Source organism: Caretta caretta, chromosome 7 (assembly GCF_965140235.1).
Source record: "Caretta caretta isolate rCarCar2 chromosome 7, rCarCar1.hap1, whole genome shotgun sequence".
Classification (NCBI taxonomy): domain Eukaryota; kingdom Metazoa; phylum Chordata; order Testudines; family Cheloniidae; genus Caretta; species Caretta caretta.
Window position 1 is genome coordinate 830,180 of NC_134212.1, and position 25,511 is coordinate 855,690.

A 25,511-nucleotide genomic window follows, 5' to 3' on the forward strand; every position below is an offset into this window, starting at 1 on the left:
CCTAGAGCGCCGGCGGGGCGGGGCGGGGCCGCGGGCGGGGGGCGGCATGGGGCGCGGCGGGGGCCCGGCGCTGTGGGGCCACCTGCCCTGCCGGCGCTCGGAGCTGCGGCTGGAGCTGGTGCTGCGCTGTGGCCAGGCCTTCCGGTCAGCTGGGGCGGGGGGGTCTGGGGGCCGCTGGGGCGGGGGGGGGGCCTGGGGGAGTAGGGGAAGGGGGGGCGGCTGAGGGGGGGCCCTGGGCTTGGGGAGGCCCCTGGGGCGGGGGGGGGGCGGGGGGAGTAGGGGGCAGCTGGAGCTGGGGGGGGACCGTGGGGGGCGGCTGGGGGGGCCCCTGGGCTTGGGCAGGCCCCTGGGGCAGGGGGCAGTAGGGGAAGGCTGGGGCTGGGGGGGGACCGTGGGGGGCGGCTGGGGGGGGGCCCTGGGCTTGGGGAGGCCCCTGGGGCGGGGGGTAGTAGGGGGGGCCTGGGGGAGTAGGGGGCGGCTGGAGCTGGGGGGGGACCCCTGGGCTTGGGGAGGCCCCTGGGGCGGGGGGCAGTAGGGGAAGGCTGGGGCGGGGGGGGGGACCGTGGGGGGCGGCTGGGGGGGGCCCTGGGCTTGGGGAGGCCCCTAGGGCGGGGAGCAGTAGGGGAAGGCTGGGGCGGGGGGGGCCCTGGCCTAGAGCTGCCGCAGCCGGCCCCGGCCCCGGCCCCGGCCCTGACCGGCGGGTGTGTGTCAGCTGGAGGGAGAGCAGCGCCGGGCACTGGACCGGGGTCCTGGCGGGCCGCGTGTGGACGCTCAGGCAGACGGAAGAGCGGCTCTGGTACATGGTTCACCAGGAGGAGGAGGAGGAGGAGGAGGAAGGCAGCCGCGCAGAGGCCACGGGGCAGGAGCTGCAGCCCAGGGGAAGCGACCCGGGGAGCTGGCAGCCTGAGGCCCCTGCCAGGGCGGCTCCGGGCGGCGCGGGCGGCTGTGATGCCCAGCAGATCCTCCGTGACTACTTCCAGCTGGACGTAGGCCTGGCCGGGCTGTACGAGGCCTGGGGCGCAATGGACCCGCACTTCCGGAAAGTGGCTGCCAATTTCCCAGGTATATTGGGGGCCAGAGCCAAGGGCTGAGCTGGGGGAACGCGCACGTGTCGTGTCTCGCCTGGCAGGCTGACTGGGAAGGCGCGATGTCTCGCTGGGACTTTCGTCTGGCCAGTGCTCTGCACGTCCGGCCACCAGGGCTTTTCGCTGGGGGCCTGGCCTGGCAGAGCTCAAGCGCCCTGACCCCGAAGGGCAGACACTGGCTACCTTGAGCTAAGGGCGGGAGCCTTCTTCCGTTGACCAAGCTGCATCTGGGCCGGGGCTGCTCGGTCAGCACGGCTCCCGCTCGCCGAGCCCTGAGCGATGCCATGGCAGGGCGGCTCCTCTCCTCTGCTGCCTGGTCTGTGTGTGGTAGCCCTGCCGGGCCTCGCCCCAGCCGGGGCCCTCGCCATATGCTTGCTGGCTCCTGACTGGTTCGTGGCTCTTCCCAGCTGTTCTGCTCTGCTCAGGGCTGAGTGGGCTTCTCCTAGGGCGGCCGCCCCTCCAGCAGGGGCTTGGCACACTTCCTCACCACCTGCTTCTCCCATGTCACACTGTGCTGAGCCACCCCAGCCCAGGGGCTCTGTCTGAGGGGCGCCCAGGAGCACGTCGCTGGTGGTGTACCTGGTGGGCTCTGGGTCAGTTTCCCAGGCAGTAAGACCAGGCCTAAGCTCCTGGGGGCCTTTCTTGCCAATCCCATAGGTCCTGATCCTTTCCAGTCTCCCTGCTTCCCAGGACACTGTTCCCTGTCTGTGGGGGCCTGTGCTCCTTGGCCCTCAATGTCCAACTTGCCAGTTGGCTGAGCTAAAGCATGTTTTGTGTGAATGGGCCCAGCTGGCCGCGCATCTGCTTGTCTCAGCAGATTTACCCCTCCCTCCATCTGTGGTCAGCAGGGATTGCCGATTTCCTGCCAGAGGAGCGATGAACATGCTGAACAGCATCTGGCTCTCACTGATTCCTGTGGAACCCCACTAGAAACGCCCCCATTCGATGGTGGCCCCCATGGACATCTGCTCTGGGAGTGCTGGCAGTTAGCCAGGGCTTACCCCACTTGACATGTATCTTATTGAGATGGTACAGGGCAAATGTTTGAAACAGACAAAGCTACGGCAAACACCTTACAAAAGTTACGACAGTTACGTTTATCAGTCAAACGTGGAAGCTCCTGAAAGAATGACATGTGCCGTGTGTCCCAAACACCGTGGGGCTGGCATTGATAATATTCCCACCCTTTAATTGCTTGTTAGCTGAACCCTGTATCAGCTTTTCCATTATTTTGCCCGGGGTTGATGTCAGGCAGATTGGCCTCTAGTTAGCAGGATATCCCGCTTGCCCTTTTTGAATATTGGCCTGACCGTAGCACTCGTCTTGTCTTCTGGAATTTCCCAGCTCGTCCAAGATTTATTTAAAAGTAACATCAGTAGCCCAGAGATCTCAGTCAGCTCTTTTACGACTCTTAAGTGCCAATTTTCTAGACTTGCTGATTTAAACATGTTTGTCCCTAATAGATGTTGTTTAACATCCTTCTTAAGTTACTAATGGACTGGAAAGTACTTCATCATCCTCATGTGACGTGATATGCTTCTTTCCAAACACAGAACAGTTATATTTACTGAACACTTCTGCCTTTTCTGCATCATTACCAGTTTTACCATCTCTGTCTAGCAAGGGCTTATACTATTGGTTTTCTTTCTTTTATTCATAATATACTTAAAAACTCCTTCTTATTATTGCCAGCCATGGATTTTTCCCTGGTTTCTTTAGCTTCCCTTATTTATTTTCTACATTTCATAACTTTACAGTTATAGAAATTGCCATCTTTCCCCATGTTTCTCATTTGTTTATTGTTTTTTTATTTCTAGTTGCTGCCTTGACTTCCCCACTGAACCGCGAAGCCCTTCTAGCCACAGCTGCCCTTTCTTAGCTGTAGAATCATGGCATTTTGGCCCCCTGATAAACTCTTCTTAAAGAACTCCCAATTTGTTACATTTTTTCAGTCTACATTTTTCCTTCTGATCTATTTCACTCATAGTCTTCCTCAGTTGTGGGGCCTCAGCTGTTCGAAAGCACCAGCTCCCCAGTGTGGTCCTCGCACCACCTTCTTTCCTCTCCCTTGGGGCATGTCACAGTGAGTTAGCGTTGCTTTGGGCAGCTGTGTGCCTCCCCTACCCCAGTGCCGATTGCCCTGGGTGTCTGGCTGCCTTGGCTCACTCAAGGTTCTCAGAATAGTCGGGGGGAAACAAACGGGCACCGCATGTCGCACAGATAAACCAGCTCATGCATTTCCCCCAGATCCGTGTGAGCCTGGCAGGAGCCTGCTTGCCGCAGGGCTGAGAACTGGGCAAGTCCCTGCCTCTGTCTCCCGTCCCTCGGCTTGGAGCAGTAGGGACAAGCAGCTCTGTTGGCGTGTGCTCTGCAGAGGGGGACATTGTCAGCCCGCCCAGGTCAGTGTAGCGTTCCTGCTGACAGAGGCGCGTCACGGTCTCAGTGCTGCCTGGCTCTGTTGCACCATGTGCTGCCGGAGCAGTGTACCAGCCGCCCTGCCGCTTGGGCCCATTGCAAGGGGGGAGCTCTCGGAGGGGCAAAGAGTGGGGCAGCGGGGCGGTGCTGCTCCAGGGGCCTGTGCAGGGTTGGGTGCTCAGCGGGGTGGGGCACACGGGCAGGAGGTTCTGGCGCTGCATACAGTCGCATCTCTCGGCTCAGCCGGTCCTTGTAAAGGCCAGAGGCGGAGGGAGGAGATGCGTGGTGGCCGGTCTGGGGCCGTGTGGAGTGCTGGTCCTGTGGCTCGGGTGAATCTTGGCTCCTGCCTGGTGCCTGTGGCTGGGGAGAGGAGCTGGGCTGGGGCCTGCCCAGGCTGGTTTAGTCACAGGCTGCGGGCACCTGAGTCCTGCTGGGTGTTTGGCGCTGGCCGCAGGGAGGGGTGGTGACTATGAGGGCTTTGCGTGGGGCTGCCATGTGGAGGCCAGGCAGCACCTTCCCTGTCTGAGGCTGCCCTCTGGTCTGCAGGCGTCCGCGTGCTGCGCCAGGACCCCGTCGAGTGCCTCTTCTCCTTCCTCTGCACCACCAACAACCACCTGGCGCGCATCACGGGCATGATCGAGCGCCTCTGCCGGGCCTTCGGGCGCCGTCTCTGCCAGCTGGACGCGGAGCCGTACCACGCCTTCCCCTCGCTGCAGGCCCTGGCCGGTGAGTGTGTCCAGCCCCCTCCGGCCCCCCAACCTGCCGGCCGGCAGCCCCACCCCCTCCTGCCCCCCCAGCCAGCTGGCCGGCAGCCCCCTGCCCACCCCTTCCTGCTCCCCCCCCAGCCAGCAGCCCTGTGCCCCCCTCCCACCCCCGGCTGCCAGCCCAGCACCCACCCTGTGGCTGACCTGCTGTTCTGGTGCAGGGGTTGACGCTGAGCGCCGGCTCCGGGCTCTGGGCTTTGGCTACCGGGCAAAGTTTGTGAGCCAGAGCGCCCAGGCTGTGCTGAGGCAGTTTGGGGCCGAGGGGTTGCACCAGCTGCGCAGCACCCCCTACCCGGAAGCCAGGAGGCTGCTCTGCACCCTGCCCGGCGTGGGGGCCAAGGTGAGTGCTGGGGCCCCAGGGGGCCTCCTTTCACCTCAGCCGCCAGGCGCTGGGCCGGGGAACAGGGCCCCATCCTGCAGCATGCTGAGAGCTGGGGGGGCCACAGGGGACGTGTATGGCAGGAGCAGTTCAATGTAGCGGGCTGGGGGGCGCTGATGGCAGGGGGGCAGGTGGGGGGCCGAGGGAGCTGATGGGGGGCAGGTGGGGGCGGGAGGGAGGCGGGGGACAGATAGGGGGCGCAGGGAGCGGAAGGAGCTGATGACAGGGGGTGGAGGGAGCTGATGGCTGGGGATGGGGGGCAGAAGGAGCTGATGGCTGGAGGTGGGGGGGTGGATGGGGTGGGAGGAGCTGATGGCTGGGGGGCGGACGGAGTTCATGGCTGGGAACGGGATGGAGAGAGCTGATGGCTGGAGGTGGGGGGCGGACAGGGGGAGCTGATGGCTGGGGGAGCTGGGGGTGAACGGGAGGTGGGGGGAGGCGGGGGGAGCTGGAGGCGGGGGGTGGATGGGAGGCAGGGGGAGCTGATGGCTGGGGGGAGCTGGAGGCGGGGGGCGGACAGAAGGCAGGGGGGAGCTGAGGGCTGGAAGCAGGGGGCAGGGCCTTACCCTTCTCTCTCCCCCCCCCCCCCCCGGAGGCAGGTTGCAGACTGCGTGTGCCTGATGGCGCTAGACAAGACGGAGGCCGTGCCCGTGGACACCCACGTGTGGCAGATCGCCCGGCGGGACTACGGCCTGGAGCTGGGCTCAGGCGCCCGGAGTGTGACGATGCGTGTGCACAGTGAGCTTGGTGAGTGCTGGGGGGGTCGCGCTGGCCCCCTCCCTGGGGAGCAGCTCAGCAAGGAGACGGGTCCCAGGGCGCAGATTGGCAGGGAGGCCGCGTGGCCCCAGAGGCTGCTCCCCCGCCCCCCCTCACTGGAGCTTTCTCTCCTCAGGAGACTTTTTCCGGAGGCTCTGGGGATCCCATGCAGGCTGGGCGCAGGCGGTGAGTAGTGCCCAGGGCATGTCCCCAGAGGGGCCCCCCCACAGACATGGGACTGGCCTGCGGAGCGGGGCAGCCCACAAGGCCAGATCCCCCTTCCCACGGCTAAGCGTGTCCTCCCCACCCCCAAACTCCCCATCTCTCCCTGTCTCACAGGTTCTCTTCTGTGCCGATTTAAAGATGTTCCGGCAGAACCCTGGCACAAGCGTCGGGGCAAGGGGGGGCCTATCCCCAACAGCGGCTTCTCTGTCCTGTTGCAGACCCACCCCTGCCCTGGACGCAGGGGGGCAGGACTCGACTTCGCCTGCGGCCACAGGGACTCTGTACACAGAAGCAGCTCCAGCCACTTGTGCCCTGATTGGCAAATTCCACCGTGGGGCCAGCCAGAAGCGGCCCCGTGGGGAAAAGTGCCGCACCAGCCCCAGCCCCTCCCCACAGGGGGCGCTGTAGGGGGCGCTCCGGCTGCAGCTTTGCTGGGGAGGGCTGCCCCTGCTGCTGGTGCCACCGGCCCTGGGGGGAAGGGGGCGATGACAAACCCGGGGGGCGGCCTGGCTGTGTGGACAGGGTCTGTAACGCCGATTATCAGCATCCAAAGCGGTTGGAGGGGAAACTGGGGTGGGGGCTCAGTGCGAACTCAGCGCCGTGGGTATGGCACCCACCAGGGCAAAGGGCCAGTCCTGGCTCAGCCCAGCACCCCAAGGCACAAGCCAGGCGGAGGCTCCTGGAGCGGGGGGAAGAGCCCATGCGAGCCAGCACAAGCCAAGGCTGGGCCCTAACCCCGGTGCCCAGGCTCTAGACCGGCTGCAGCCGGGGTACCAACGAGAGCTGCAGGGGGCCTGCCCAGAGCTGCCGGGACTGGTACTGGGGCTGCAATCTGCCGGGCTGCAGCGTGGGACCCGGGTGCTGCGAGCAACCCCTAGCATGGGGGGAGGGGGCATTTACCCTGCTGGGTCTGCCAAGCGTTCTCCAGTGCACTCAGCAGGTGACATGGATTCACCCTCTCCCCTCGGGTCCCCCCTGACTGGTGACACAGGCTGGGGGGCTTGGGGCATTGACCCAGCACAGCCTTGCCTTGGCCCAGCCATGGTGCGAGTGGATGGAGGGGGACTCTGCCCCCCTCGCGTCTCCCCTCCACGGAGTCAGGGCCCCAGTGAGCAAAGCTGCCGGGCTGCATTCACTGCTTTCCTTTAATACAAGCGTCAATGTAGAAACAGCCTTGTGTGGAAATTCTGCTTGAACATGCGGGAAGGGGCTGGGGACACAGGTGGCGGGGGCAGGAATGGCGGCTGCAGCTAGGTGAACCAGGCCCCTTGTTCCACAGCAAAGGCCAGCCCCAGCCCCACCCACTCACCCTGCAGCTTGGCTGCACCAAGCCCTCCCCTCCCCACCCCCTCAGTAGAGCTAGGCAAGTAGCCTGCTCAGGGCCCCTTGTTGGGGGTCCAGCCAGAGTGCGAGCCCCAGCTCTACCAGCTCCCTACAGCGGAGAGGGAGGGAAGGGGGCTGCAGGGGCGTGAGCAAGTACATGCAAGACCCAGCACGTTAGGGGGTCAGTGTGCCTGGCCCAGGGCTGGAGCCCAGGTGCGGCCCCTAGGGAGGCTGGGCCCTGGCTCTGCCCCAGGGGAGATGGTAGGCTCCTAGCCTGGACCCTGCAGCAGGGGCATCCGTGCCTCAAGCGCGAGCTGCGGTTGCCGTCTCCCGCGGAGGCTCTGGCCCGGGACATCTCTCTGTGGTGCCCTGCCAGGGCTGCAGCCTGCGTCCACTCACCCGGCTTGGATCATGGCAGCTGCAGCAATGAGATGCCAGCGCCACCACCCACCCCGGGCAGGTCATCCCCAAGTTCGGAGCCCAGCCTGCCAGGGCCCCACGGGGCAGGGCCATGCTGGGTGCTGTCAGTCCTGGGGTGGGCCGTGAGAGCTGGGCCCCAGCGACCTGTCGCAGCCCCTGGAGTCTGACCCTGCCGGGAGAGAAGAGGCAATCAGACGCTGCATTCCTGCCTGGGGGCTCGGCTCAGCCTGGCATGGGGAATATGGGCAGGGAGGGCCTGGACATGGGGATGTAGCCCTAGCCAACAGGACCCCCCCAATTCAATGTCCCCCGGCCTGGAGACTCACCATTGCTGGCGGCAGCCTCCAGCAGGTCGCAGGGGCTGGGTGGAGTGGTCTGCCCGGGTCCTTCCTGGCTGGTTCCAAGCTGCAGCTTCCTCATGTGTCTCACCACGGCGGTGGCGTTGAACGCTTGCTGCACCAGGACAGGGGGCTGTGAAGGGGTGCCGCTAATGGGGACTGGCTCCAACGCCAGCCCCAGAGCAGCAAGCGCACATAAGCAGGGCCCTACTAAATTCATGGCCATGAAAAACACGTCGCAGACTGTGAAATCGGGTCTTTTGTGTCCTTTTACCCTCTACGGTACAGATTTCACGGGGGAGACCCAAAAGGGAGGTGGGGGGGCGTCACAAGGTTATTTTAGGGGGTCGTGGTAGAGCCACCCTTAATTCCGCTCTGCCTTCAGAGAGCCGCGGCTGCTGAGGGAGGGCCCGGCTCTGCCGGCAGCAGGGGCGCAGTGAGGGGGCGATGCCGGCCCGTGCCCCCCCACTCCCCCCTTCAGCACTGCCGCCCTCAGCGCGGGGCTCCCGGCCAGCAGCCCTCGCTCCCCAGCAGCGCGGACATAGGGGTAGCTCTACCCCAGAAATCCCCCGCCCCTCCACGACTCCCTTTTGGGTCAAGACCCCGACAATCACAGCGCTCTGACCTTCCAGATTTAAATAGCGGAAATCGACAATTTTTAAAATCCTATGACTGAAATTGACCCAAACACAGAATGAATTTGGTAGGGCCCTGTACATGAGACAGCTGGCGCCCCCTGCCAGGAGAGCCCCGAGCTCCCCCCACAGCCAGCGCCCCGCCCCGCCTCGCCTCCTGCCGGGAGAGCCCCGAGCTCCCCCCACAGCCAGCGTCCCGCCCCGCCCCCTGCCGGGAGAGCCCCGAGCTCCCCCCACAGCCAGCGCCCCGCCCCGCCTCGCCTCCTGCCGGGAGAGCCCCGAGCTCCCCCACAGCCAGCGTCCCGCCCCGCCCCCCACGGCGCCTCCTGCCGGGAGAGCCCCAAGCTCCCCCACAGCCAGCGTCCCGCCCCGCCCCGTCCCACCCCCCACGGCGCCCCCTGCCGGGAGAGCCCCAAGCTCCCCCACAGCCAGCGTCCCGCCCCGCCCCCCACGGCGCCCCCTGCCGGGAGAGCCCCGAGCTCCCCCCACAGCCAGGGCCCCGCCCCACCCCCCACGGCGCCCCCTGCCGGGAGAGCCCCGAGCTCCCCCCCCAGCCAGCGCCCTGCCCCGCTCCTCACGGCGGCCCCTTCTGGGAGAGCCCAGGACTGGCGGAGCCAGGAGCTCCCTCCCAGCCGGTACTGCTGCCCCACTCCCCACAGCGCCCCCTGCTGGGAGAGGCCAGGGCTGGAGTTGGGAGTGGCCAGGGTGGGGATGGTGATGGCGTAGCTGTGGGTTGCTGGGTGGGGGTGGGGGAAAAGGCACTCACTTTCCACTTGCTCTTGGCGAAGTTCTTTTTGATCTGTTCACTGACAGACTGGTGGATGTTCTTGTCCAGCGCAGTGTCCCCGGCGATCCTGAGATGGGCAAGAGGTGGGGTGGGAGTTGGTGCCCAGGGTGGCAGGATCCCAGCAGCTACCCCCTCCCGCTCACACACACACACACTGCTTAAAGGGCAGGCCCATGAAGGCTGGGGCAGAGCAACCCAGCAGTGACCGAGCCCCTGGAGCAGCTGGCTGTGGAGGGACAGTCCCTGTCCTACTCCAGGGACACCATTGGGTGGGGTAGTTTGTCAGAGGGGATCCCTGGGGGGGACAAGGGATGGGGCTCTTACCAGGGGTGCTGCAGGGCCTGTTCACATGTGAAGCGCTTGCTGGGATCCTTCTCCATTAAGTGCTGGATGAAATCTTTGGCTAGAACCAAAGAGAACAAACACCCATCATGGCACCTGCCGGGCCCTGCCCACCCTCCCCCCATCCCGCCTCTTCTGCACCCCCCGCCCCATGTCACCACTGGCCCCTGCCCACACTCACTGCAGCCCATGGGGGAAGCAGAACCCAAGCCCCGCGCACCTGACTCGGAGATGTCGTCCCAGTAGGGCGAGTCGAATTCGTACTCAGCCCGCAAGATCTGCTCAAAGAGTTTCGCATCATTCTCGTCATAGAAGGGGGGGTAACCACACAGCCTGGGGGGGAGAGAGAGATCACTGCTGGGGGGGGGAACTGCACAGTCTGGGGGGGGATGAGATCACTGCTCGGGGGAAAGTGAGAGATGGGGGGAGACCCGCACAACGGGGGGGAGAAATCACAGCTCGGGGGTAACTGCACAGCCTGGGGGGGAATCACAGGAGGGATCCAGGTAATGTACCCACCCAGTTCAGGGGGATTCCCCCCAGATCCCTGCGCCACCCACACCGCCCCCCCCCCCGCAGCCCCGCAGTACCTACAGGATGTAGGCGATGACACCAATGGACCAGCAATCCACAGCCTTGCTGTAGGGCTTCTGGGCCAGCACCTCCGGGGCTGGGGGAGAGGGGGGCAGCTGTGAGGATGGGGCTTGGTCTCCTTTGAGAGAGTTAATTACACGATACCCCCCCGACAGGGAATCCCAGAGGGGGCAGAACCCCCTGCCAGGAAACCCCAACATGGGGCAGAACCCCCCTCCCCCTGGCCTCCGACAGGGAACCCCAATACGGGGCAGAACCCCCCCCCCGACAGGAAACCCCAAACGCAGGGCAGAACTCCGCCCCTCCCCCGACAGGAAACCCTAACCCGGCACAGAAGCCCCCTCCCAGGAAAGCCAAGGTTGGGTGGGGTGGGGCACCCTCCCGTCCCCCATACCCCGGCATCACTCACCCACATAGCCGGGGGTCCCGCAGGCCGTGGACATGACGCTGCCAGAGCCCTCAATCTTTGACAGCCCGAAGTCGCTGATCATGATCTTGGAGTCCGGGTCCGGGCTGTAATAGAGCAGATTCTCGGGCTGCACCGAGCCAGTGGGTCAGCCAGGCCCTGGCTGGCTCCAGCTCCCCAGCCACATACGGCCCCCCACGCGACAGGGCATCCTGTGTGCCCCACACTGCATTTCCTGCCTGCCCCCACATCCCGGCCCTGCCCCATGGCTTCACCTCCTGCCCCTGCCACAATCCCAGCCACCCCCACACCCCAGCCGTGCCACAATCCTAGCCACCCCCACGCCCTGCCCCTGCCCCATGGCATCACTGCCTGACCTGCCACGATCCCAGCTGCCCCCACACCCCAGCCCTGCCCCATGGCCTCACCTCCTGCCCTGGTCCCCTGCCACTATCCCAGCCTGCCCCATTTGTTCCCATCCCTACCAGCCTTCTGACCCCCATTAACCCTGCTCCTAGCCCCCCAGTCTCTTCCCCTCCCCCTGCCTCCCACCTTGGCAGTCGAATCAGCCTGCCCGGGCTCCAGCAGGGGGTGCTGAGTCCCCTGGCCAGCAGTGCCGTGCCCAGACTGCGGGAGGAATATGGCAGGGGCCTGGCACTCGGGCGCGCTGGGGCCGGGGAAGAGGCAGGTGCTGTCCAGGCACAGGGAGGGCGTCTGAGGGGCTGGAGCACTCAGTGCAAATAGGAGCTTTGGAGAATTCACAGACACTCCATCTCACAGACACACGAGACCAAAACTCTTCTGCGGCTCAGAACACAGCACACTTGGGCCAGGCTCCAGAGACCGGGCAGAGCCCCCTTGGCCCCGGAGCACGAGGCTGCGTAACTTCCCCTCCCAGCACCCAGGCATGGGACTGCTAGAGCTGCGTGAGGCATTTCCAACCCTAGGCAAACAGCATCTGCTCCTCTCAGCTCATTCTCGGTAGCGGCTGGGCTGGGAAGGGGCCTGGGCTAGGTGCAGCCTGGCAAAGTTACACGCCGGAGCACTGGGCCACCTTCCTGATCAGCGTAGCTCCCTGCACCACCTGGAGCCCAAACCAGCCTCGTGAGCTCTGAGCCCTGCCCACCCCCTGGGAGACGAATCGGCTGCTGCTTGCCCATGGCTGGCACCTCTGGCATCTGCAGAGAAACCAACATGCCCTGCAGGGCACCCCGGGACAAACGCAAGCCAGGGTATTTCAGAAAGTCCAGATTGAAGAGAAGGGCCCAGGATCCCTGTGAAGGCAGCTCCACGCACCCTTGTGCTGTATGGAAATGGCTACAGGCAACTGCCATAAAACTCTTCCACAGCGGCCCCTGCCCTGTTCTACCGGGCAGCAGAGACACAACCTCCGAAACCAGCCGCCCAGCGACTGCCAGCAGATCCCAGGTCCCAGGGGCTCCTGGCCCGCCAGCCAGCTCCTCTCCACAGGTCTTTGGGCCGCCCTCGACCACAGCAGCAAACACCGCTCCGGACCCGAGCTTCCGAGCGAGCGTGGGGCCAACAACCCAGCCACTGGGAAGTAAGTAACTCAGCTGCCAGCAGAGCCAGGGCACCCACAGACAGCTCCCTGCAGGACACAGCAGAGCCTAGGTGACTCCCCGGACACAGCTAGGGGCCAAGCAGCATGAGGCAAATCCAGCAGCCACCCCCAGGGACCGTGCAGTAGCACGGCACACACAGCTGGAACACGAGGCATGGTCAGAAAGAGCCTCACTCAACCCGCACAGAGACTGGGGAGACTCCTCTGTGCCCACCCCGGTGGAGAGAGGCAGAGCTGGTGCCGGGCATGGATGGCAATCAGATCAGAGCTCTCAGGCAACCCTGGCCTGAGGCTCAGCCTGCCCCAGAACAGGCTCCAGGGGACAGGCCTTCAGTGACGCCTTGGCAGACCTGGTGCAGGCACTTGCCAGTGACGCTTTGGTGACTCAACCGCCATGTTTAGCAGTGCCACACGGGCAGGGCCCCTCCCCAGATGCTGGCTCACCTTCAGGTCCCGGTGCACAATGCCCATGTCGTGCAGGTACCTCACAGCGTCCAGGATCTGCCGGATCAGCTGGCTGGCGTCTCGCTCCGTGTAGAAACCCTTCTCCACAATCCGATCAAAGAGCTCCCCACCCGAGACCCTGCAGGTGGAGGGGAGAGCTCCGGGTTAGCCCCCGCTCCATGAGACGTGCATGTGTCAGGGACTAACCCCCTGCCCAGCAATGGTGGGACATGCCAGTAAAATCCTTGCTGATCTTAAACACAAAAAAGAAGCTTACAAGAAGTGGAAGCCTGGAGAAATGACCAGGGAGGAGTATAAAAATATTGCTCAGGCATGTAGGAGTGAAATCAGGAAGGCCAAATCACACTTGGAGGTACAGCTAGCAAGAGATGTTAAAAGTAACAAGAAGGGTTTCTTCAGGTATGTTGGCTACAAGAAGACAGTCAAGGAAAGTGTGGGCCCCTTACTGAATGAGGGAGGCAACCTAGTGACAGAGGATGTGGAAAAAGCTAATGTACTCAATGCTTTTTTTGCCTCTGTCTTCACGAACAAGGTCAGCTCCCAGACTACTGCGCTGGGCAGCACAGCATGGGGAGGAGGTGACCAGCTCTCTGTGGAGAAAGAAGTGGTTCGGGACTATTTAGAAAAGCTAGACGAGCACAAGTCCGTGGGGCCGGATGCATTGCATCCGAGAGTGCTAAAGGAGTTGGCGAATATGATTGCAGAGCCATTGGCCATTATCTTTGAAAACTCATGGCGATCGGGGGAAGTCCCGGATGACTGGAAAAAGGCTAATGTAGTGCCCATCTTTAAAAAAGGGAAGAAGGAGGATCCTGGGAACTACAGGCCAGTCAGCCTCACCTCAGTCCCTGGAAAAATCATGGAGCAGGTCCTCAAGGAATCAATTCTGAAGCACTTACACGAGAGGAAAGTGATCAGGAACAGTCAGCATGGATTCACCAAGGGAAAGTCATGCCTGACTAATCTAATCGCCTTCTATGATGAGATTACTGGTTCTGTGGATGAAGGGAAAGCAGTGGACGTGATATACCTCGACTTTAGCAAAGCTTTTGACACGGTCTCCCACAGTATTCTTGCCAGCAAGTTAAAGAAGTATGGGATGGATGAATGGACTATAAGGTGGACAGAAAGCTGGCTAGATAGTTGGGCTCAACGGTTAGTGATCAATGGCTCCATGTCTAGTTGGCAGCCAGTATCAAGCGGAGTGCCCCAAGGGTCGGTCCTCGGGCCGGTTTTGTTCAATATCTTCATAAATGATCTGGAGGATAGCATGGATTGCACCCTCAGCAAATTTGCGGATGATACTAAACTAGGAGGAGTGGTAGATACGGTGGCAGGTAGGGATAGGATACAGAGGGACCTAGACAAATTGGAGGATTGGGCCAAAAGAAATCTGATGAGGTTCAACAAGGACAAGTGCAGGGTCCTGCACTTAGGATGGAAGAATCCCATGCACCGCTACAGACTAGGGACCAAATGGCTCGGCAGCAGTTCTGCAGAAAAGGACCTAGGGGTGACAGTGGACGAGAAGCTGGATATGAGTCAGCAGTGTGCCCTTGTAGCCAAGAAGGCCAATGGCATTTTGGGCTGTATAAGTAGGGGCATTGCCAGCAGATCGAGGGACGTGATCGTTCCCCTCTATTCGACATTGGTGAGGCCTCATCTGGAGTACTGTGTCCAGTTTTGGGCCCCACACTACAAGAAGGATGTGGATAAATTGGAGAGAGTCCAGTGAAGGGCAGCAAAAATGATTAGGGGACTGGAACACATGACTTATGAGGAGAGGCTGAGGGAACTGGGATTGTTTAGTCTGCAGAAGAGAAGAATGAGGGGGGATTTGATAGCTGCTTTCAACTACCTGAAAGGGGGTTCCAAAGAGGATGGATCTAGACTGTTCTCAGTGGCAGCAGATGACAGAACAAGGAGTAATGGTCTCAAGTTGCAGTGGGGGAGGTTTAGGTTGGATATTAGGAAAAACTTTTTTACTAGGAGGGAGGTGAAACACTGGAATGCGTTACCTAGGGAGGTGGTGGAATCTCCTTCCTTAGAAGTTTTTAAGGTCAGGCTTGACAAAGCCCTGGCTGGGATGATTTAGTTGGGGATTGGTCCTGCTCTGGGCAGGGGGATGGACTAGATGACCTCCTGAGGTCCCTTCCCACCCTGAGATTCTATGATTCTTTGTGTCTGTCAGGGACTAGCCCCCGCCCCAGCTGCCTCCAGCACCAACACAAGCGCGTCCCCTCCCCGCTCTGCCAGGCAGGGAGCCCCATTCCCCCACTCACAGCTGCATGATGAGGTAGAGGTGACCCCCACTCTCGTAAATGTCATCCAAAGCCACAATGTTGGGGTGCTTGATCCTGAGAGAAAGATGGGGAAACGGCTTATGACATGGGGGGCTGGAGATAGGGGGCTGAAGACAGGGGGGGTGCAGATGAGACAGGGGGCTGCAGATGGGTAGGACATGGGGACGGGGGGGGCCACGGGGCAGATGGAGACAGGGGGACCGCAGGGGAGATGGGGGCCGCAGGTGAAGCGATGAAGTGGCCGGCCCTCGTAGGCACCAGGCCCTGCACAGGGTGCTGTTTGCTCCTCCATGGACAGAGGCTTCAGCGGTCACAGGCCAGGCCAGGCAGATGGCTCAGCCTGGCCCTGGGTCCTGCAGCCCAGCCAGGAGTGGGCAGGTGTCCCTAGAGCTGGGGGCACTGCATCCTGGGGCACAGAGCAGCGAGGGGGCCATTCCTGGGCACCACAGGTCTCCTCCCACGGACCAGAGGTGTGGCGCAGGGGTCACCTTTGCTCTCTGCTCAGTCTCGCTCTGCACCCCACCACCCTGAGGCAGTCGCCTGCCCCGCAGGAATGCCCTGGGGTACAAGGCTCCCCAGCACGGCCCCTGGCGCCAGGGCGCGGGGGCAGGAGGCCACATGGTCAGGACTGTCCTGCCCCAGCTCCTGGGGCCCAGAGGGGCCATGGGCAGCCGTGCCCAAGCGAACGCAGCTCTGCAGGCTGCCGTGCCTAGCAGGGGCGGCCCAGCCCACGCAGCACCAGGCAGCTGGCACTCCCCACTCCTCCTGCAGGCCCTGGGCCCGGCAGCGCCAGCTTGCAGAGGAGTTTCTTTGGCAGACCAGGCCCCATGCTAACCTGCTGCCAGAGGGTCCCCCCGCCGCACTCCCCAGCCCAGCAGCGGGCAGGACCAGGGGTGTCGCAGCCGGGTTTTGGCCAGGCGGGCCGCTCGCCCACGAGTCCCAGGACACGGCCAGGTCAGGCGCGGCAGGGACATCACGAGGCTCCAGCCTGGGGTTATTTTGAGAAAGACTCTGATAAGCGGCCCAGATGCCTGGATGTGGCTGCCCAGAGGGGAGTGGCAGGGCTCTGTGACCGACCCGCCAGAGGAGATTCTCTGGCCCCTCGTGGCACAAGGCGCTGGGCAGGCGGCCGTGCTGGTCCAGACCCGGGGCTGCCCAGCCACAGGTGGAACGGGGCCAGCGTGCAGGAGGGATGGTCACTCTCACGAAGGTGCACGCTCCGAGGACGGGGGTCAGCCAGGCCAGCCCTGCGCCCATGGCACATGCAGAGCCCGGCAGCCACGCTGCCCAGGCCGGCAGCACCTACTTGTGCAGGACAGCAATCTCGTTCTCCAGGCTGGTCTCCTTCCCCTCCAGGGCCTTCTTCGCAATGCACTTAATGGCCACCAGCTTCCGGCTCGTCTTCTCCTCGGCCAGCACCACCTCGGAGAAGGCTCCCCTGGGGAGAGAGGGGGGTGAGCTGGGACCAGCCCCGCAGCCATGCCTGGCTCTCCCAGGGCGGGGCTAAGCCGCCAGAGGGCGCTCAGGACGGGGGGGAGGGCCGGGGGGAGCCCGGGCGTGAGCAGCACAGCTGGCTGCTGTTGGCATGGTGACAGCCGGAAACCCCAGCTAGTTCGAGAAGAAAAGGAGGCCCGGGGGGAGGGGGAGGCCGAGACGCAGGGCCGGAGTGCCGGGGGTCACACCCAGGCCTGGACCTGCACAGGGCTTTGGGCTTCCCCCGCCCTCTGCGGCGGGGTCAGGACACGGGGCTGTTGCCGAGGGCCCATCCGGGAGCAGAACGAGCCCTGGGCCCTGGCCGGCGGCTCCCCCAGAAACAGCGGGGGTAGGAGCCCGGCCCCGTGCCCGCTCTCGGAGATGCCAAGCTCTGAGCCTCCTCCCCTGCTGCTGTGCCGGGCTGGGGCGTGCTGGGAGCCCAGGCCGGCCCGGCCAGCGCGGGAAGGGGCCTAGCTGGGCTCCATGGCGACTGGCTAGCAGGACGCAAGCAAGCCACAGTGGGCCAGGCAGCACTGCGTCCTTGCCCCCCACTCTGCCCCACCCCCCCACAGGCTGCCTGCAAGGAGCCAGCCCTGATCATTCATCCCCTTCCACTCTGACTGCGAAAGCCCCACCGCTCTCCCCAGGCAGGCCACACCCAGTGCTAGCGCCCTGAGCCAGCCCCCGGCCAGGAGTCCCTGGATAACCAGTCCCCACGCGCCCCCCCAGAGCCAGCTGCACCTCGGCACCAGGCAGGGTCCCTGGATAACCAGTCCCCGGAAAACCAGTCCCCATGCTCCCTTTGGATGGCGGTCTCGTGGCTTGCCCTGAGCCCCAGCCCGCCCCCCGTCACGGGCCCAGCAGCGAGCTCCCCTGCCAGGTTCAGAAGCAGCAGTAGCAGGTGCCTGCGCCCAGATGGGCTGCCCAAACTGATGCCACACGGCTTGGCTGGGCAGCTGTTTGCACAGGAACATCCTGATCCAGCCCAGGGGCCAGGCCCGAGATAAGGACGGATTGGAGCCGCCCATGGCAGCTGGGAAAGGCCCGGCCAGGGAGCGCATGGAAACCAGCTGCACTGGGCTTGCCCCACCCAAGCCAGTACCAGGCAGTCGCACCCCAGACCCCAATGGGCCCTGCAGAGGCTCCGACCCCTGCTCCTCCTAGCCAGGAACAGGGCACTCCGGCGCACAAAGCCAGGCAGCTGGGCCAATGGGGGAGGAGAAGACGGCACCCGGAGGCCCAGATGATGGGCTGGCCCCGGTGGACTGGTGGTCTCACAGAGCTGCTCCGGTGCTCAGATGGGGGGATTTAGCAGGAATTCCAGGCTCTGCCCCGCCAGGTCTGGCACTCACGCACCATCCATCTGGAGAGGCTGGAGCTTAGGATGACTTGGAAAGGGACAGGTTTCAGAGTAGCAGCCGTGTTAGTCTGTATTCGCAAAAAGAAAAGGAGGACTTGTGGCACCAATTTATTTGAGCATAAGCTTTCGGGGCTACAGCTCACTTCATCGGATGCATACTGTGGAAAATACAGAATGTATTACAACGTAAGGAGAGTGATCACTTTAGATAAGCAAGAGAGTGGGGTGGGGGGAGAAAAGCCTTTTGCAGTGGTAAACACCCATTTTTTCATGGTTTGTATGTATAAGAACATCTTCTGTATTTTCCACTGAATGCATCCGATGAAGTGAGCTGTAGCTCACGAAAGCTTATGCGCAAATAAATTGGTTAGTCTCTAAGATGCAACAAGTCCTCCTTTTCTTTTTGGAAAGGGACTGGTAGCCAGCACCTCTGCTCGAGCGCTGCTGAGCAGGCTGGCCCTAGTGCCCCAGCCAGCCAGCTCCAGCCTGCCTGCTGCTGACCCATGGCCAGCTCTCTTTTGACTTGCTCGCTTGGGCTGTAAACAGGAAAAGGCAGAGACACCAGGGCCCAGGTTTCCGGAGAGGACAGGAAGTGAAACATGGTTTATCTAATACTGTGACATCTGTAACCCCAGTCCCCTGGGAGCCCCACACTGCCCCATCTTTCAAACCCAGCCCCTAGGATCCCCGCCCATGGACCCCCCTGTGCAAACCCCAGCCCCTAGGATCCCTGCTTTGCCTACTCCCACCGCCGCATGGAAACCCCAGGCCCCTGGGTTCCCTGCACTGCCCCACCCCAGCCCAGGGAAGAAGTCACTGTGTACGTTCATCCAGCTCCTGGCTCCCCAGAGGCCTGCAAACAGCCCTGTGCGAGGGGAGTTGGGGATTATACAGAGGGGAGAGACCAGCCCCAGGACCCTGCCAGTGCAGAAAGCATCATTCCCCCAGTGCAGACGGGGGGCTGCCCCCTCCTCACTGGTCAGCGTGATGGGCGGCGAGCTCAGCACCAGCAACCGAGACCTGGCCACGGGTTTCGGGGCACCCCAGCGAAGCAGCACTTGAAGGAGGGCTGCGCAAGTGGACAATGAGATGGCTTTGGAGATGTTTGCGGGAGGGGCAGCAGGGGAGAAAGAACAAAGGGGCTGGTTTGAAAACCTCACAAGTGGACGAGGGAGGCTGGCCTGGGGGCCACTCAGAGGCAGGAGTCAGCTCAGCAGCCAGAGAGAGAGTGGGGGTCAGCTGGGGATCCACTGCCAAGGGCCTTGGAAGTGCAGATCCAGCTCATGGTGCATGGGGTAGAGCCCGGGGAGCCAGCGGCTCACAGCCCCCCCCCCCCCAGGCACACCCCCAGCAGACAGCCCCCCCCCCGCAGTAGTTCAGGGCAGAGCTGGACAGGTGGGGCAGGCGGAGCCGGGGAGCGAGCTCAGCCAGCGCAGGGACCAGATGCCATGGCAACGAGGGCCCAAGGCCCAGTGCACTCAGCAGGGGCCTGGTGAGGAGCTTCCTGCCCAGCTAAAGGCAGCAGGGAGGGGGGCCCACAGGCAGGAGGGAGAGGGGCTTTCGGGGGGGTCGCTGTGACTCCTGCTCTCTGTGTGGGAGGGGCACTGCCATGGGCAGGGGTGGAGCTGAGACTCTGGGGCAGCACAGCAGATGGGGTTTTGGTGGGAGCCCCCCTGCAGGAAGCCCCAAGCCCTTGCCCAGCCCACGGGGAGCAGCCCTACGCCTTGCAGCCAGGAGGGCCAAGTGGGTGCTCACCAGAGCCAGGAGCCAGAGGAGCAGCTGCAAGGCAAGCCCTGAGCACCGAGCTGTGGGCTCCGAGGGGTACACCGGCCGGGGCCGGGGCCGGCGGGGAGAGCCGCCCAGGGAGCTGGCTCTGGACAGAGGGGAAGTAGGACCTACATGCAACTGACTGCACCCCCCGGCCACCTGTGCCCAGCTTGTGCCTCTGAGAGCCCCCCACAGGAGTGCCAGTCGTTTGAGTGGGGGAGACGGCACCACCCGCCCCAACGCAATGCCCCCCAGCTGGTAGCAAGCCCAGGGGGGGAAAGGTTCTGGGAGCCCCTCGATCTGCTGGCAGCCCGAGCCGTTGTGGGCCGTTTGTGGGACCCTCATGGCAGGATATTATGGGACATTCCTTTTGCTGTGTTTTGGGTACAGAAGTTGTGGGGTGAACCGAGAGGACTCAGATGCAAACCGCTAAGGCTGGCCCCAGCGGCCCACAGACGGGCTTGCTGGCTTCCCTCAGCGGGACGCTCCATCAGTGCTGAGCGCCACTGGGCAGAACTCGGTCTGTGCAGAGGCCCTGCTGGGTGACGGCACCAGACCCACAGTCCTGGAGTCCGGACAGGAAGGCCAAGCCAAGAGCGAAGCGAATTCTGCCCCATACCCTCCCCCACCCCCGATCAACCTGGAGCAGACGTGCAGACACTGCCCACCAGTGTGATCACTGGGCCTGTCTTAGCTGGAGGTAACCCCCATTGGGGAGGGGGGGCCGTGCCTGGGGTACTGGGGGCTCTGCTCCATTTGTTGGGGGGAGGCTTTGGGGGATCTGGGTACAGCTTATGAAGGCTGATTCCATGAACTCTCTGGAGAACTCCAGCCCAGGGCCTGGCCTCCGGCAGTTGCTGACAGGGGCCATAGGGCGTCTCCAGGAGCGTCTCCAGGACAAAGATGCTGTGAACATGGAATGGCTCAGTCCTGATCATGCAAAGGATCTGCTAAAAGGCCTAGTGAGGCTGAAAGAGACCAGCTCTCCCAGGCCGCCGGCAGGGAGCAGAGCCAGGGAAAGAAAGGTTTCAGAGTAACAGCCGTGTTAGTCTGTATTCGCAAAAAGAACAGGAGGACTTGTGGCACCTTAGAGACTAACCAATTTATTTGAGCATAAGCTTTCGTGAGCTACAGCTCACTTCATCAGATGCATACTGTGGAAGTGTAGAAGATTTCATGCTATGTGTATATAAAAGATCTTCTGTACTTTCCACAGTATGCATCCGATGAAGTGAGCTGTAGCTCACGAAAGCTCATGCTCAAATAAATTGGTTAGTCTCTAAGGTGCCACAGGGAAAGAAAGAGAGTTTAGAGGCTGGCTGAGCGTTGGGGCCCACTGGAGGAGAGCAGGTCAAAGACCCAGAGCTGCAGGGGCAGGGAGCGTGGGCACCAGGAGGCGGTGCTGGAGGACAGGTGGGCTGAGGGCCCTGGCAGGACGGAGCGACTGGAGGGCTCTCAGCAGAGGGGTTTCATGCAGGCTTGGCATGGATCTCCCCAGGAATAAAGCGGGTATGTGAGAGAGTCCCCGAAGGGTGACATGGAATGGACGTGCCCCTAGGGAGGATGTGTTTAGGGTCTGGGCGTGAGGGGTGGGGGAGTCAGGCCTGGTCTCGGGTCCTAGGGAGCTGGGCTCATGGCCCCACTCCTGAGCAGGGGCACAGCCCGAGTCAGGCCAGTGCCCAGATACAGAAGCCCGGTAGGCATGGACCAGGCATTTGCCCTAATCCTGCCTGTAATTCACACATTAATCCAGCGTTAGAGCTTTAGCCAGCCTCAGAGGGCACCACCCTGCTAACCCCATGGCTGAGCCCCAAACCCACCTGTGCCGTGCCAAGCCAGGGAGCGCAGCACCACTCCAGGTGGGCACATGGCTGGTTCCCCACCAGGAGGGGGGTCTTGCCCAGCTGGATGCCTGGTCAGCCCCAGCCCCGCTTCACCCCACCAGCACACTGAAGGGCTCTGTCAATATTGACGCAGCCACTCCCGGCATCAGTGCTGAGCCTTGGGCTAATATTTGAGGCAGCAGGTTCCCGTCCTGTGTGTGTTCCTCTCCCCCCCCGGCCCCGCCCAGCACCAGCCCCACTGGAGCCCATGGGGGAGCGGCACAGGGCCACCATCTGGGGAGAAAGCAATGGCTCCAGAGCTCCCGGGGACACCCCTGCCCCCCACAGGGACAGGCTGGGGCTGGGACAGGCTGGGAGCTCCCCCCACAGCCAGCATCCTGCCCCGCCCCCCCCCACAGCACCCCCTGCTGGGAGCTCCCCCCAGAGCCAGTGCCCTGCCCCGCCCCCCCCCACAGCACCCCCTGCTGGGAGCTCCCCCCAGAGCCAGTGCCCTGCCCCGTCCCCCCACAGCACCCCCTGCTGGGAGCTCCCCCCAGAGCCAGTGCCCTGCCCCGCCCCCCCTCACAGCGCCCCCTCCTGGGAGCTCCCCAGAACCAGCATCCTGCCTCGCCCCCACAGCGCCCCCTGCTGGGAGCTCCCCCCACAGCCAGCGCCCTGCCCCCACAGCACCCCCTGCTGGGAGGTCCCCCCACAGCCAGTGCCCCCCCCCACAGCACCCCCTCCTGGGAGCTCCCCAGAACCAGCATCCTGCTCTGCCCCCACAGCGCCCCCTGCTGGGAGCTCCCCCCATAGCCAGCGCCCCGCCCCCACAGCGCCCCCTGCTGGGAGCTCCCCCCATAGCCAGCGCCCCGCCCCCACAGTGCCCCCTGCTGGGAGCTCCCCCCACAGCCAGTATCCTGTCCCACCCCCACAGCACCCCCTGTTGGAAGGACTGGGGTTACAAGCCCTCCCCAGGGCAGACAGGCCGCAAGGCCGGGGCGGGCAGGGCGACATGGTAAGCGCAGAGACGGATCCGAGCACCGGGCTGGGCAGCAGCTGGTCTGACTCACGTGCCCAGGGTCTCCCGGAACTCGTAGATCTCCCGGATGTCCTGGGCTCTCTTCTTCCAGCTCGGCCCATCCTCACCCAGAGGCATCATCCTTCCCGGGCCGGGCTGTCAGCCGCCTTCCCTGAGGGGCAGCGGGCAGCGCGCCCCAGCAGGCCTGGCGCAGAGCAGCAGCGTGACGGCACCACGCTCAGGGCCTGTGCGGGGCAGCAAGCAGGGGTGGCATCAGAGCAGAAGAGCCTGTGCCTGCCCGGACAGGAGCTCGAGCTGAACCAGCAGAGCTGAGGGGTCAACGACTGGATCAGCCGGGCTGGGAGGGCCGGGCCGGGCCCACGGGCCGAGCTGGGGAAGGGGCCGGGGAGGGCCGGGCCCACGGGCCGAGCTGGGGAAGGGGCCGGGGAGGGCCGGGCCCACGGGCCGAGCTGGGGAAGGGGCCGGGGAGGGCCGGGCCCACGGGCCGAGCTGGGGAAGGGGCCGGGGAGGGCCGGGCCCACGGGCCGAGCTGGGGAAGGGGCCGGGGAGGGCCGGGCCCACGGGCCGAGCTGGGGAAGGGGCCGGGGAGGGCCGGGCCCACGGGCCGAGCTGGGGAAGGGGCTGGGAGGGCCGGGCCGGGCCCACGGGCCGAGCTGGGGAAGGGGCTGGGAGGGCCGGGCCGGGCCCACGGGCCGAGCTGGGGAAGGGGCTGGGAGGGCCGGGCCGGGCCCACGGGCCGAGCTGGGGAAGGGGCTGGGAGGGCCGGGCCGGGCCCACGGGCCGAGCTGGGGAAGGGGCTGGGAGGGCTGGGCCCACGAGCTCAGCCCCTTCGAACCCCCAGGAGTCCTGGTCACCCCCGGTGTGGTACACGCCCAGACCTATTGCCACTCTCACCGGGGGGAGGGGGGTAGGAGTCTGCCTCAGCAGAGATCAGGGCCATGGCCAGCAGCCACATGGGCTGGGCCCCAGGGCGATGCCAGGGCACGGGGCTCTTCACCCTACCACCCCCCTGGGTCGCCAGGGCCCTGCCCCCAGCCTCCTCAGCCAGGCCAGTTCTGCCCCTGGCCCCAGCCCTGCTCCCAGCCCCTTCCACCCAAAAATCAAACTTTGCTTTTTTAAATCAATTCCCTCACAGTCGGCATGACAACAGCAGCCACTCCAGGGAGTGCCCCAGAGCAAAGGTGCAAATCATACGAACATGAGAACGGCCATCCCTGCCCATTAACTCACACCCCACAGAACCTGCCACACGCCCACGCCTGCCAGTGGCGGCCAGGCCCTGCATCGCACAACATGCCTGGCCAGCGGGAAGGTGCCCAGGGGCACAGTCAGGGCACCAGCAGGCAGAGGGCACACCCAGACAGGTAGCATGCCCCCGGAGAGTGGGGCGTGCGCACAGTTCCCCCCCATACACGCACACGAAAACACGGATACCCATGGGTGTGCAAGCACACACGTACACAGATCACGTGCACAAACAGAGCTCTCCAACCACGCAAGCATGCACACACAGATCCATGCACACACGCACACACACAAATATACACATGCACACACATCCCTGCACACGCACACAGGGATCCCTGCACACACAGGCATGCACGTACCTGTGCACACACAGAAGGATCCTTGAGCGCATCCACACAGACCACTGCACACACAGGCCTGTGAGCACACACGCACGGAGACCCCTGTGCCCACACACGCACCTGCATCCCACACACCCACACCCACAGATCCACCACCGCACACAGTGTGTACAAACACACGCGCACACCCCGCACACACACACCCCTGCATCCCACACACACACACCCACACAGATCCACCACCGCACACACAGTGTGTACAAACACACCCCACACACACCCCTGCATCCCACCCACACACCCACAGATCCACCACCGCACACACAGTGTGCACACACCCCGCACACACACACACACACCCCGCACACACACACACACCCCTGCACCCCGCACCCCGCACACACACACCCCCCGCACCCCGCACACACCCCGCACCCCGCGCACACACACCCCCTGAACCCCGCACACACGCCCCCTCTGCACCCCGCACACACACACACACCCCCCCCCGCACCCCACACACGCACCCCCCGCGCACGGCCCCGCACGGCCCTTACCGCGCGCCCCGCTCTCCCCCGAGCCGAGCCCGAGAGCGGCCGCAGCGCCCAGCGGCCAGCCCCGTGACGTCACAGCGAGGCGGGGCTCGCTGCGGGGCGGCCAATCCGAGGCCGGGATCTGCCTGGCGACGGGATTAAACTAAAATTAGCTGGGGGAGGGGTAGGGCGGCTCCATTCACAGGCGGGGGGGGCCCGATCCCGCCTCCTCCCCCAGCCGGACCCACTGAGAACCTGAGACCGGGGGGTGCGGCCCCCCCGAACCCCTAGGTCCAGCCCCTACTAGGGCGGCGCCCCCTTCTCCAGACCCCCCCCCCGCGGAATCCCCCCCACTCCTGCCCCGTGAGAGCCCTCCCCCTCCTCCAGAGCAGCCCCAGGCCACCCCATGGGACCCCCCCCCCGAATCCCAACACACGCCAGCCCCAGGCCACCCCATGGGACCCCCCCCCCCAGAATCCCAACACACGCCAGCCCCAGGCCACCCCATGGGACCCCCCCCCCAGAATCCCAACACACGCCAGCCCCAGGCCACCCCATGGGACCCCCCCCCCAGAATCCCAACACACGCCAGCCCCAGGCCACCCCATGGGACACCCCCCCCCAGAATCCCAACACACGCCAGCCCCAGGCCACCCCATGGGACCCCCCCCCCAGAATCCCAACACACGCCAGCCCCAGGCCACCCCATGGGACACCCCCCCCCAGAATCCCAACACACGCCAGCCCCAGGCCACCCCATGGGACACCCCCCCCCCAGAATCCCAACACACGCCAGCCCCAGGCCACCCCATGGGACCCCCCCCCCCAGAATCCCAACACACGCCAGCCCCAGGCCACCCCATGGGACCCCCCCCCAGAATCCCAACACACGCCAGCCCCAGGCCACCCCATGGGACCCCCCCCCAGAATCCCAACACACGCCAGCCCCAGGCCACCCCATGGGACCCCCCCCCCCAGAATCCCAACACACGCCAGCCCCAGGCCACCCCATGGGACACCCCCCCCCAGAATCCCAACACACGCCAGCCCCAGGCCACCCCATGGTACCCCCCCCCCCAGAATCCCAACACACGCCAGCCCCAGGCCA

The 25,511-nt window shown here is 64.3% G+C and overlaps 2 protein-coding genes across 6 annotated transcripts; one reads left to right on the forward strand and one right to left on the reverse strand.

Moving 5' to 3' along the window:
* The first annotated feature begins 41 nt into the window (after positions 1 to 41).
* On the forward strand, positions 42 to 6,795 carry OGG1 (8-oxoguanine DNA glycosylase). Its single transcript, XM_048856404.2, has 7 exons — positions 42 to 144; positions 713 to 1,062; positions 4,047 to 4,226; positions 4,426 to 4,604; positions 5,243 to 5,390; positions 5,536 to 5,585; positions 5,739 to 6,795. The coding sequence occupies exons 1-7, from the start codon at positions 47 to 49 to the stop codon at positions 6,030 to 6,032; spliced, it is 1,299 nt and encodes a 432-aa protein (XP_048712361.2). The 5' UTR covers positions 42 to 46; the 3' UTR covers positions 6,033 to 6,795.
* Positions 6,752 to 24,530, reverse strand: CAMK1 (calcium/calmodulin dependent protein kinase I). 5 transcript variants are annotated; one of them, XM_075130163.1, is made up of 13 exons: positions 24,428 to 24,530; positions 22,313 to 22,505; positions 16,126 to 16,257; positions 15,655 to 15,807; positions 14,799 to 14,873; positions 12,496 to 12,634; positions 10,473 to 10,599; positions 10,064 to 10,139; positions 9,690 to 9,802; positions 9,452 to 9,530; positions 9,107 to 9,194; positions 7,694 to 7,820; positions 6,752 to 7,536 (listed from the first exon to the last, which is right to left on the reverse strand). In XM_075130163.1, exons 2-13 carry the CDS (start codon positions 22,399 to 22,401, stop codon positions 7,472 to 7,474), a joined length of 1,263 nt encoding a protein of 420 aa, XP_074986264.1. In that variant the 5' UTR covers positions 22,402 to 22,505; positions 24,428 to 24,530; the 3' UTR covers positions 6,752 to 7,471. The 5 variants fall into 5 exon arrangements, with proteins under 5 accessions (XP_074986264.1, XP_074986263.1, XP_048712358.1 ...); XM_075130162.1 differs by having other exon boundaries at positions 7,694 to 7,838; XM_048856401.2 differs by lacking the exon at positions 15,655 to 15,807 and having other exon boundaries at positions 24,428 to 24,529.
* Between the last annotated feature and the right edge of the window lie 981 nt (positions 24,531 to 25,511).

What these genes read in the sequence shown, in the direction of transcription:
- OGG1 (XM_048856404.2), top strand. Translation starts at nt 47, where the DNA reads ATGGGGCGCGGCGGGGGCCCGGCGCTGTGGGGCCACCTGCCCTGCCGG. An exon ending in TGCCCGGCGTGGGGGCCAAG is followed by an intron (nt 4,605 to 5,242) that starts GTGAGTGCTGGG and finishes CCCCGGAGGCAG; the next exon opens with GTTGCAGACTGCGTGTGCCT. An exon ending in ATGCAGGCTGGGCGCAGGCG is followed by an intron (nt 5,586 to 5,738) that starts GTGAGTAGTGCC and finishes CCTGTCTCACAG; the next exon opens with GTTCTCTTCTGTGCCGATTT.
- CAMK1 (XM_075130162.1), bottom strand. Translation starts at nt 22,401, where the DNA reads ATGATGCCTCTGGGTGAGGATGGGCCGAGCTGGAAGAAGAGAGCCCAG. An exon ending in CTCTACCTCATCATGCAGCT is followed by an intron (nt 12,635 to 14,798) that starts GTGAGTGGGGGA and finishes CTCCACCTGCAG; the next exon opens with GGTCTCGGGTGGGGAGCTCT. An exon ending in GGAGGCTGCCGCCAGCAATG is followed by an intron (nt 7,537 to 7,693) that starts GTGAGTCTCCAG and finishes CTCTCCCGGCAG; the next exon opens with GGTCAGACTCCAGGGGCTGC.